The sequence below is a fragment of the Neofelis nebulosa genome, chromosome 8, assembly GCF_028018385.1.
Source record: "Neofelis nebulosa isolate mNeoNeb1 chromosome 8, mNeoNeb1.pri, whole genome shotgun sequence".
In the NCBI taxonomy this organism is placed as follows: Eukaryota; Metazoa; Chordata; class Mammalia; order Carnivora; family Felidae; genus Neofelis; species Neofelis nebulosa.
Genome location: NC_080789.1, coordinates 124,071,367 through 124,084,457, shown reverse-complemented (window position 1 = coordinate 124,084,457; position 13,091 = coordinate 124,071,367). Strand labels below are relative to the sequence as shown.

The 13,091-nt window shown below is 36.1% G+C and overlaps 1 protein-coding gene across 2 annotated transcripts in view; it reads left to right on the top strand.

Moving 5' to 3' along the window:
• The window catches only part of PLXDC2 (plexin domain containing 2), a 449,881-nt gene that overhangs the window by 377,059 nt on the left and 59,731 nt on the right, over nucleotides 1-13,091 (top strand). For both annotated transcript variants that reach the window (XM_058681754.1, XM_058681756.1), the window contains exons 10-12: nucleotides 2,964-3,024; nucleotides 11,529-11,679; nucleotides 12,653-12,691. In XM_058681754.1, coding sequence (XP_058537737.1) covers nucleotides 2,964-3,024; nucleotides 11,529-11,679; nucleotides 12,653-12,691 — 251 coding nt within the window. The remainder of the gene's footprint in view (nucleotides 1-2,963; nucleotides 3,025-11,528; nucleotides 11,680-12,652; nucleotides 12,692-13,091) is intronic.

Sequence of the window (13,091 nt, the reverse complement as noted above, 5' to 3'; positions counted from 1 at the left end):
TGCAATGAAAATTGCTGGACCCAAACTGCCAGAGAATCTTATTCTGCTACATTGAGGAATTTGCTTTCAACAGGAATTCCAGGTGATTCCAGGGTAGGAGAGAGCCTCTTTGCGAACACTGTTAAGAATGTCAGGAAATCAATACGCTGGAGCATGATATGGTTAATATCATTGGATTTTAGAAAAAACAACGCAGCGGCTCAGTGGAGAGAGGAAGGTGTTCTTAAAAGGGATATTTAGGTTTTGGGTTTTTTTTTTAAGAATTCAGAGATAATGTAAGGGTGGTTTTCTTAGTGATTGTAACAAACACACACATGCCCACATACACATATAATATACCCTTTTGTTTATATAATTGCTTGTGGATGCAAACTACTAAGAAGTCAGCGTCCATTTGTGCTCATTTTTAAGGCACTGCAAGTTACAAAACTGCATGGGTTTTTCAAGTCAAATGTTTTTGTGTTTTGCCATTCTCAATCCTTCGTACCCTAGCAATTAGTAAACTGCAGATCAGTTGATAGGGAATCAATTGTGAATCAATGAATGAATTTCTTAACTGAATCATATATTTTCAGTAGGACCTAATTTCACACAATATAACTGGGGGCTTAGTTAATAAATCAAGCAAAATGCAGTGTTCCTGTACTTTTCCTGGGATTAATTTAACAATTTAAAGGGCTACTTACTTAAGATGAAATTTCAGTTGACCTGTAACTTAAGATCTGGTAGTGCCTAGTTAATATATAAGGTAAAAATTATTAATTCCCACTGGCTTTGAATACATCTAGAAGAGGTAAGTGAATACATTTTAAAAATTATCTATTCCATTTGCTTACTTATAGCTCTCAAAATGGCTTGTGATCAGGTGACTCCCAAAATATGTTTTTTTAGAAAATCAATAATCCCCATTGCAAAAGAGAATGTCAATACGCGTTTCAATATTTAAACAAACGTGAAAGAAAAAAGGAGAAGAAGAACCGTCATCTAATTCATCTGGAATTAAACAGACTCCAAATGTCAAATCTCTTTGGGTAACCGGAGATGGCCTTGACCAACAAGGGATTCTCAAACTTGGGATGGCAAATCACACACTAATGTTTATTCCACACTTAAGCTTATTCAACACAGATGGTAGGCATAAAATAGCTGAGCTCTAATGGATCGTGTCTGGGCAAAATGATAGATACGGTCTTCTTTGTTGACAGAGATGTTTTCACATTCCACTTGAATTAAATTATGCTCATCCATGCCATGGTACATAATCTCTGGCAAGGATTCTTAGAAAAAGTCATCATGTGAACTCATCGCAAAGCAAGTGAAAAAAAAAGTTGCAGAATAGTACTATAAGAAAATATGACAAAAGTTGAATGCTGTCCATTTATTTTGAAAAATGTATAAGTGCGTATGTTAATATTTATCAATAGGGATTCATATATATTACATATAAATATATACATAGATATTGAAATTCAGGGGTTATGCAAATCCTTAATTTTAACAGACTAGCAAAAATATTTTGAATTTCTAATATGAAAAGAAATTATGTTTTAGATATACTAGGTATGATTTTATATGATACCAATCTTAGCTTTCAAATGTTCACAATCAAGTTTGGCAAATAATACATAAGTACATGAAATTTTATATAAAGGGGGAAAGTTAAATAATAAAAGTAAAATGTGATCACAGCAATTTTGAAGCTTTATCAGAATGGGCACCATATAGTAATTTCTGGGTCTTAAAAAAACAAATGGACAAAGAGGGAAGAAAATCATTCCAGTCAAGGAAGACAGTAGGAGTGAACAAAATCTTATTAACCCGGTGCTTGCTGAAATCGACCTTTTAGAGAAGACCTAATTGGAGTGTTTTTAGGAGTTCCCAAGAACATATTCAGGTCCACTGACTCAATGGAAGGACTCACAAAACTCTGAAGAGCTGTTATATTCAAGGTTCCCATTTGTTATAACAAAAGGATACAGATTAAAATCAATACAGGTGAAAGACACATAGGGCAGAGTCCACAAGAGACCAGGGACAAGCTTCTGGTTGTCTTCTCCCAGTGGAGTTGCACAGAAGGCACTTAATTCCCCTAGCAGCAATTTGTAAAAACACACACCCAACTGTTGCCAACCAAGAAAGCCTACCCATGCTTTGGTGTCGAGGGTTTTTACAGAGGTCAGTCACGCAGGTATGAATTTCTTTGTGACTATTCTCATCTCTAGTCTCTAGCGCCTCCACGAGGTCATGTTGATACAGCATGGCCCCAGTCTCCAGGTGAATCAAAACAGACACAAATCATATTGTTAGAATAAGCTATCTTACATAATCCAAGACCCACGATATACAAAGACACTCTTATCAGGTGGGATATTCCAAGGGCTTAGAGGTTTTCTCCCAGGAGCCAGACAAGGGCCAGTTCTTTCTTTGGAATGTGAGAGTTTCAACACCCCAAACCTGCTGAGTTAATCCTTTACTGCACAGTAGAGAGTTTGCATGACTGTGGGTTTTAAATTTAAAAAAAAAAAAAAATTTTTTTTAGAGAAAACAGATAAAAAGACCTGAAATCCTAAAAAATGATGCCTGCAAAAAACTTGTGTATAACCATTGGTTTTGATGATGAGAAAAAGAAAATATGAGTGAAAAGAAAACTAGCCTCATAGAATAGCAATTGGTTTTACCTTTGCTTGGGACCCAGGTGTCCTGCAGAGAGTAGTGGGCGTCAGTGGAGTAATTTGCTGCCATGAGTGATCCTAATTGCACAATTACCTGAGGAACGAGTCCTTACTCACCACCCTGTAAATACCTCACTGCTACTCCAGTTAACAGTTCTATAGAAGAAAGTTCATGTTAATGCTAAACTGAAAATTGGAGAATTAACTAACTTGCCAATCTTTTTCTTTTAATTTCTGCCCCGCACTCCGCACCCCATATTTTCTTTTCTGAACACTGCGTCCTCTCCAAAGATGTTCCAGTGGATTTGACCGCCATCGGCAGGACTGGGTGGACAGTGGATGCCCTGAAGAGGTACATGTGCTTTATAACCAAAGGATTCCTGAGACCAAGCTGTCCTATAGGGTTGCTACATCTTAATGAAAATGGCATCTAATTTAACAAAGATATCCAGCAATTGTTGGGTCCTTAATATATGCCACACAGTGGGCTTATCTCTTTACATGTATTATCTCGACTGATTCTCCTACCCTTCCTGTGACAAGGGAGCTCCCTTCCTGGGAGCTGTTATTGCCCCCATATTACCAAGGGGAGAAGAGGGAGGGGTGAGGGAAGGGGGTGGGGAGGGAAGCCCTGAGGGAACAGAGTTAGGTGTGTGGCTAGGAAATAGAACCGGAATTTGAATCTCACAAGCAAAAGGCAGTTCTCTTAAACACTTGCAGCTTTTCTAAGATCTCGGAAGCCATTGTTCATCTTTTTGGCTCAAATAACAAAACCGATGGTCTGGAGGAAAAGACTGATTGCAGCAAATTGATGTAATATAAGTTAGAAATGGTATAACACGGAAACAGTAACTCCAAGGCAAGCCTGATAGAGACAGTGATGCAATGAAACGATTCAAGCAAGTGCATGCAATTGCAGAAACAGTTTTATCCTGTTCATAATTTTCTAGTGAATTGCATTTACATTGTCATTTCAGGTTATAAAGATATCCTATCAGGTTCACAAAGAAAAGTACTTGTTTTTTCTCCCTGTGTAAAGTGTTAGAGTGTGAATTTTGAATGAAGATTATTAGCAATTATACACGTTTTCTCATTCAGGAAAGCAAATCATGTCAAAGTGCTCTCTTTAAACTGTTAGGGGACCAATGGTTACTAAAGCCTTTTTTAAAAATTAAGGTTTTATAATGATGTCTTATAAATATCTTGAAACAAACATCTTTGAGAATATGCTTGAATTTTAAGTGCCGTATTGCCAACACAGCTTTGATCAACTCTTTGACATTCATTCGGGGGATTAGAGTGATATACACTAATCTATCTATTTCACTTCACTTACGGAACAACGTCATTCAAAATGAAAGTAGATTCCTGGAGCCATAGTTGTATTTTCCAATTGATGTTTCTTTCATGTAGTCACATTTGCCTCCATGAAAACATGGCAGTTGAATAGCTGTAGTTGTGCAAAGATCAAAAGTGTAATTCAGGCATCTTACTTTTCTTGCCCACCATGAACCAAGGAAATAGGAAGAATCCATCTTATTTTAAACACCCCTGAACATATCCTAAGTATGTTCTGTGGAATGTGCTGAGCGCTGAAATTACAAAAATTTTAAAAATGACCCCCTATTCCCAAGTATCTCAGAGTCAAGTACATTTTTTAATATCCAGTGTTTCCTTTCAATTATGTAATTAAACTGTCATTTGCATTATATGAATTACATACATTTAATTATGGTGAGCAATTCTAACCTTCTTTTACAGGTGAGTAAACAAAGCCACCAACTGCAGTCCATCTTCTGTGCCTAAAACTAGAGTTAAATCTTTCTGATCCTATGAGATAAATTTACTCCATAAGTACAAATCCTAATATGAGCACTTACTATGTACTGTTTTAAGCACCAATAATGTAAAAATGGAAGAAGTGTGTCCAACAGGTAGTTAGACCACTGAACCAAGGACTGCTTTTAGAGAATGACCTGGGTAGAGAGTAACTGTAAGGACATGGTCTTGTTAAGTAACATAAGAGAAGCCTTGCTTGAGGAGGAGATATTCAAGATGATGCCTGAAGGTTAATAGAGCTAAGAAGAGGAGTGGTGAGAGATGAGATTGGCGAGGTCAACAGACCCCCAAGTGTGACAAGTTGAAGGAGTTTAGGCTTTATGCTAAAGGCAAGGGAAGTATGGAGGGTCCTCAAAAAATTAAGAATAGAACTACCATGGGATCCAGCAATTTCACTTCTGGGTATTTATCCAAAGAAAATGGAAACACTAACTCAAAAAGATAATAGCACCCCATGCTCATTGCAGCATTACTTACAATAGCCAAGATATGGAAACAACCTAAGTGTCCATCAGTGGATGAATGGATAAAGAAGATGTGGCATATACGTATGAATACACGTGCGCGCGCGCGCACACACACACACACACACACACACACACACACACACTGGAATATGATTTAGCCATAAAGAAAGAAGGAAATCTTGCCATCTGTGACAATATGGATGGACCTTGAGGGCATTATGCTAAGTGAAATAAGTCAAAAAAGGCAAATACTATATGATCTCACTTATATGTGGAATCAAACAAAACAAAAACCAAAGGAAAAAAAAAACCATCGTGGATAGAAAACAGATTGATGGTTGAGTGGATGAAATTGGAGAAGGGATCCAAAAGGTACAAACTTCCAGTTATAAAATAAATACACCCTGAGGAAGTCATGTACAGTATGGTGACTTCAGTTAATAATACTCTATTGAGCATTTGAAAATGCCAAGAGAATAAATCTTAAAAATTCTCATCACAGCAACAGCAAAAGTTTGTAATTATATGTGGCAACAGATGTTAACTAGACTTATTGTGGTGATCATTTCACAACATATAGAAATATTAAATCATTATGGTGTACACCTGAAACTAATATAATGCTATATGTATATATTATACCTCCATTAAAAAATAATGGCAAGGGAAAGGATTTTAATCAGGCCTTTTTGGAAGAATCACCCTAGCTATGGGGCGAATGATAACTTGAAGCAGGAGGCCGATAAATTGACTGTAGCTATAACCCAGCCAAAGATGCTGATGATCTGGCCTAAATCAGTGGGAAGGGTCATGGTGACCACAGCTGGGGTGGTGGAAGGATCCGAGGGTGGTTGGGTGAATGGAAATGAGGACCGTGAACGTGTTTTAAAATTCTTGTTATCCTTTGCTTTTAGAATATCTTTTTAACATTTTATAACATTAATGTACCTTTGAAAAACAGTAAGAAAATGAATACCCAGGATCATGCTACCCAATTTATGAACTAGATTATCCGTGACTAGGAAGCTGGTTGTCTGTGCTGCTCCATTGCATCTGTGCCCTTCCCTATTAAAAATAAATAAAGCTATTTGGAATCTTTAACTTATCACTCAGAATTTTGTTTTATAACATTTATCCCTGTTGGTGCCCGTGATGGTGATCTATTCACTTTTATAGCTATATATTCCATGGTATTAATATGTCATTCATTCACTTACCAAATATTTATTGGGTGCCCATGATGTCATGGGCACTTTTTTAGGTACTGGAATGGGATGGTAAAAAAATAGTCTGACACAACAAAACACCAAATTCTGCCTTCCTGAAGCTTATATTCTCACAATCATGTTTTCTTCACTCAGTCTTATGGACATTTGTTTCAAGATTTTTCCTCTGACAAAAGCGCCTTGTGCGTGTCTCCTAAGTCAAATGTACACAAGTTTCTCTAATCTTCCCAAAAGTGGAATTGCTGAGTGTGAGTCAGACAAATGTTCAAATTTGAAAGATAATGCCAATTTTTTTCCAGTGTGTCCATGTACACGACCAGCACAACGCTGGAACTCTTACAGGTTCCCATTATTTCATGGTCGCTACGATCCTGATTTTGTCGGACTTCTTCATTTCTGCAGACCTACTCGCTATCTAATTTGGTATCTTATTGGGAACTCCATTTGTCTTTCACCAGTTATCAGCGAAGTTGAATCTATTTTCATATTCTTTTTGGCTTCTGTGTTTCTTCTGTCTTTCCTCTTCTGTGAAATTCCTGTTCATGTCTTTTTGTCATTTTTCTATTGAGTAATTCTCTTTTTCTTTTTATTCTAGACCATAGGTCTCCATTGATTATATGTAACAGACATAATACATGTGATATATAACCCCCTTATAAAATTATCTTACTACTTTAAAAAATACATATCAAGATTCTTGGTGGCTTTCTACTTAAACAATCTTACCACCTATAAATAAAAGAGTTTTGCTTATTACTTTTTATACCTTTTTACTTTATTCCTTTTTACTTATTCTTTATACCTTTTTACTTATTTCTGCTGTGTTATTGCTCTAGCTAGTTTCTCTAGGTATATATATCTTCCCCAGATTTTGGATTCTCTTCATTTACTTCATTATTTTATTTAGTTAACATCTATTCTCAATCTAAGGTGTCAAATTAATCAGTCTTTTATTGTTAGTTTCTGGGTATATTATCTTGTTTAAGAAGCCCTTTCCTACCAAATTTCGTAGTCATTTTTCATGCATTTTTCTCTTAAATATCTTAAAGCTTTATCTTTTTTTTACATCAAAGTCTTTATTCTATTTGGAATTGGTATCTGTGTATGATGTACAATGGGAATCCAATTTTGTGAGGAGCTTTCCCCTTTATAGATAATTTCAAGCACTGTGTGTTGAATAGTCCTTCCTTTTGGCAATTTCTTGCAAAGCCACCTCTTTCCTAGTTTCTACATAACCAGGGAGTTGGTTTCTGGGCTCTCTTCTTCTAATCCTCAATTTGTCAAAACCCTCACTAATGTCACGGTGTCTTAATTATCATCATCTCTTATAGAAATCTTGCTGTCTATAGGACAAGTCTTACTTTTTCTTCTTCACAAGTATTTTGACTATTAGGGGACTTTTGTTCTTTAAGTAAATTTAGACTCAGTATGTCTAGATCTGTAATCAATCAACACGTTAATATGTTTATTGGATTTACATTGAATTATGAATTATAGCACATTTCCAATTTGTGAAAAGTTTTAAAATTTATTTTATTATTGACCTCAAATTATTGATTCAATTATTGTCAGAAAGCATATTCTATATGATACTGATTCTTTAAAATTGGTTGGAACTTGTTCATGGAATAGTACATGGACAATTTGTACAAATTATCTGCGCGTTCTCTAGAAAAATGTGTGTTTTCTAACCGATCAGGCATCAAGTTTACTAAGTACTATTCAATCAGACTTTTCTCCATCCTCTTTATTTTTACCTTCTGAACTCTTTGGAGATAGAGTTACCTTCTTATCACTTCCTTATATCTTTTAACCTCTTCTTTTATAACATCTATCTTTTTATTTTTCTGTGTTGCATCCTGGGGAGTTTCTTCAGATCAGTTTGCCAGTTTATTAAATCTGTCTTCATCTTTTTTGGTCCACTATTTAACATATCCATTGAAGTAGTCATTGCAAAAAATGTATTTTTCATTTCTAAAATTTAAATTTTACATTTTATTAAATCTGCCAAGACATTTTTATTGTCTGTATTACTAATTTTTAAACTTTACCTTTCATTCCTTAAAATATTTCATATATGATTTTTTTGTCTGTCTTCTATTGGATGATCACAATATCTAAAGATTTTCATAGTTTAAATACATGGCTCATTGTTTTTGCTAACTTTGTCAGAGTGTGCTTCTTCTTTTTGTGTTTCTGTTTGTGTCCTTTAATTAGAATTGCATTTTTATTCGATTTTATTCCATGGGAATCCCTAGGACCTAAATAGATGGTACTTTCTACCAAAGAATGTTTGATGATGAGAACCTGAGAGTTTTAGGGGATATCATATGTCCCTATTTAATATGTGAGGAGAGGTTTAGATTTATCTCCCCCATCTACTGCTGGCACAAGACTTAATCTCCTTGGAGAAATATTTATTTTTGACATGTTTTGCCCTATAGGCAAATTCTACTCTTTTACTTTGTCTAATGTATATTACTCCTACTCCATTGCACACAGCTTTTGCTTTATTTTGTTTTGGGGGAGAGACAACAGAAAGGTACTCTTGGAGATTTTCTTTGTGTCCTGCAAATCCTAGTAATGCTTTAAAATTCGTATTTTATCCAGAATCTCCTTGTTTTATAGAAGGAAGACCATTTAGAGTCCATAGTCTGCCTTTAGTGGTCTGAGCAAAACAATTCCAGGATGTTACCTTAAATATCAGGGTGTTTACTAATAGTATTCTTTTACAATAGAAACACAGGAGGAGAATAATATGTGGCAAGTTCCATTTCAGTCTTATTGAGTTGGAGATGTCTGTGATATCCACATGCATATGTTAAGTCAGTAGATGGATATTTGGGTCAGAAATCCAAGAGAGACATATGTAATGTTGGTATGGATTTATGTAAATTAATATAAAGATGTGAATTGAAATCATGGGTGTGGTGGAAATTGCTAGTGAGAATGCATATAGCTAAGAGATTAGTCAAGAAAGATCCATAAGAACTACCAACACACCACAGGGAGACAGAAGTAAAAGGAAATAAGGGAGTTGTTAGAAACCTATCAGAAGACTGGTGAGGAAAAATGTCACAGAACCCTGGGAAGTGGACAGGTGTGCCCCTTGCTATGAGATATCAAGAATATAGACAATTTCATGCATAAGAAGATATTAGTACCACCAGCACGAGAAGTTTCCAGTAAGTTGTATTGAGTAAAAACAAGATTTTTACAAGTGGGGAAAGTGGGAGTCTGCGAAGACCAGGACAGACCAATCTCTCTGGAAAGATGACTGAATGGAAGGGAAAGTGGGGAAATGCCAGGGTGTGTTGTAGAGAAGGAGGACTGAGTTTTTAAAGTAAGATTGGACATGCTTGAGTGTGTTTAAGCTCGAATGGGAACAAGGCAGTGGAAAACTCAAGATTGTAAACATTGAAGAGAAAGGATTGTATTAAAGGAGCAAGTTCACAATGCCTGAGAAAAGTGGGCTGAGTTGGGCCACAGTAAAGGTTGAGAGAATAGCTATAAATACTGAGCCTCTTCCATTATAACAGAAAGGAAGAAGGGTAGGTCAATACAGATTCAAGCAAGAATGCTGATTTGTAAAGAAATGTAGAGAATTCTCACTTATGATTCTTATCAAAGAAATAAAAGGTGAGCCCATGGAGTAAGATTGGGACAGGCATTATAGTTTTTGGTAGAGTGGAGTGGGTTTGAAATTGATACAGAGGACAATGGGAGAAGAGACCAGCAGAGTAGGACAGAGTTGCCAGGCAGCACGGAAGGCCTACTTGAGGTGGTGGGAGAAGAGACCAGCAGAGTAGGACAGAGTTGCCAGGCAGCACGGAAGGCCCACTGAGGTGGTGGGAGAAGAGACCAGCAGAGTAGGACAGAGTTGCCAGGCAGCACGGAAGGCCCACTGAGGTGGTGGGAGGTAAATTTATGGAGCTCCCAGTCAGAGGCTGTGTGATTGTTCTCCAGCTGCTCATGGCTTTGTTGCAGGCAAGGAAAAGGCAGGTTTTTTACTCCATTTAGTATTGGGGGTTTTCTGAAAGGATGCTGTGGGAAAACAGATAAAACGGGGCAAGAGAAGTGAAGAAATTGAAAAGAGAGGTTGAAGTGATGGAAAAATAGGAGACTGGACTTCGTGCATAGTCAAAGGAGAAGCAGAATCTGAGTGAGCACATACATGGAGAGATTGGAAAGAGGACAACTGGATCTATGATCTCAAAACACAAACATCTCCAACTGCAGATGAGGGCCAGACTGTGGGGGCAAGAACTGATGTGGAGCTAGCAAGGAGATCATTAGGTCACTGGGGCTGAGAAGATGTGGGAACCAACAGTTGAAGATTGAATGACCCCCAGGATATTGGGAATTGCAGTGGAGAAGAAATCTGTATCTCACCCTTTGTAAAAGAGGAAGCCATCTCAGGAACTCTTGCTGAACTAGTAATAAGTGCCTTGTATTTCATTAATGACAAGAGAAGTTTAAGAAAGGAATTTATTTCATAACAATTTTCTAAAGTGGGGTGAGTACCACCCATGTGCAGACTGATTATCTTCTACCTGAGACCCTACCAGAGGGATGATGTCCTTCGGAGAACAAAGAGGTTGAGAGAGAAACACCAGCTTCTAAACCATAAAAGTTCGGGTGGTGGAAATTGTTGCTGGTGAATGTTGTAGGATTTATTTCTGTGGGCTATAAATAAAAATAAAATATATATCTTTTCCTGGTGTCTTCAGTCTAGCTCTGCTAGGGAGAAATAGGCTAAGTGATTACATGAGGGCCATCCAATCTTTCGTTTGGGTGATTTTGAATATTTTGTAACAGAAAACAAAAAAATTAAATACTCATTCAATGTGCGGTGGATTAGTTTTGAAACAATAAGGGAATATGGAGCACTTTACCAAATTTTTAGAACTTGGCATTGTTGGTTTGAAGCGCCTTCTTCACATACCCAAGCATGTTTTAGTTCTTATCTGTATGAACATGTTTTTCTTCTTGTATGAACTTCTTCCTCATGACATCATGTCTTTTATATAGAGATTGATATAAGATTTAGGGCAAGATAAATAGTAGTATGAAAGATTAAGAACAGAAATGATGAAATCCAAATATCTGAAGATGGAAATGCTTTGTTACATCCAATTTTTTCTCATCTTTTATATGCTTTGTAAATTATTAAAATCTATAAATATTGTTCTCTATAAAAATAACGTATTCCTCATCTTGATATGAAAGCCCTTAATGCTTCACAGCCCAACTTCTTTGATGTAATTTTTTAAATACATGTGTGATCACTCTTAAATTGTTTTCCTATTTGTTTCTCTTATTAGTCAAAAGAGAAGATGTGTGAGAACACAGAGCCAATGGAAAGTTCTTCTCAAACCACCACAACTATACAAGCAACAACCACAAAATTCAGGGTCTTAACAACCACCAGAAGAGCAGCGACATCCCAGCTGCCCACCAGTCTGCCCACAGAAGGTGCTCTAGATATTTTTGCTTTTTTCTGAAGGAGGGGAAAGTCACTGTATTGACATGTACTGGAGTCGCTCTCTAGAGAGAAAGTTATCTTTTGGCAAACTGGATTTCTAAAGGACTTCTAAAGGGGAAAAGACAAAATTATTACAGAAGAAAAAGATGTGCTGGGATTCTTGTAACGTATGGCACCTTTTCTTAAGACTTAGATTTCATTAGTGATCTTGGCTACTTGTCCTCAATAGAAAAGAAATACAGACTTCCTTTTATATCAGTAAATTTTGTCGTAACTGAATTCAGCATTTCAGTCACAGGAGAGAAAGGCAAAATGCATATAAAATGTCCAGTGATTTCAGCTTCTGAAAATAGATAATTCTATTTAAATGCAATTCTAATATTTACCTGAATACAGTCAGTAAAATATGTTGGTCTATAATCTGTAGAGGGACACTGTGTATGTCACAGAAATTGTCTTTGAAAAACATTTCCTCTGTCAGGGAAGACAAAACTACAAGAGAATATTGATGCAGGGGACAACTCATTGAGGGAAGAAGGTATATTAGCCAAAATATTACCACTTATTCTAAATGACGCCACTAGGGAGAAATGTGAGACCAGTTGGCCAAGAGTAGGCTCTGATGGAGAAAAAATAGTCTTACTTATTTATGGTCATAAACCTGGCTTTCGTTTGAATAATAAATTAAACTTGAAACTTTTACTTTTAATTGAAATTTAATTGGATATTAAAAGTTAACTAGAGTAAAGTTATAAAATGAGATGAGGAAGCTGCTAAATCATTTTATTGCTTTTGAAACCAGTGCTGCATTTTAATACATATTCTTTTGGATTGTTATATAGCCTGTGAAGTATTTTTGAGGTTTGAATCCTCTGAGAAAACATTAGGAGACAATGACTGGTCATCATATTTATGCCCCACTAAAATTTTTTTTGTTACAATAACTTTGAATTTCTCTTCCAGATGATACCAAGATAGCACTACATCTAAAAGATAATGGAGGTAGGAGTTGATACTTTTCTTTTATAAATATTTTCAGATGCTAATTCATTTCATTCATTTATATATGAGAAAGGATTTGTGGGCTTCTAATACACAGTGAGATTATATTTCACTCCCTGTTGGTATTTAACATGGGGAGAATTCAATGGGTGGTTTGAAAATTGAAATGGTTTCAATGGTAGAATGAAATTCTAATCCTCATATTTGCCAATAAAACTATAGGATACCAATGACCAATTATAACGTGAAAACTTATCCACACACCTTGCTCTCCTTTTTCGTGTACTGTTCCTTGGTTTAATTGTGTATTGAGTATCTACACAGAGCAGGTATTGGGTTCAAATGTTTTCTTTTTTTTTTTTCTCTAAGTTGACTACTCAACATTCTTTATAAATAAAAT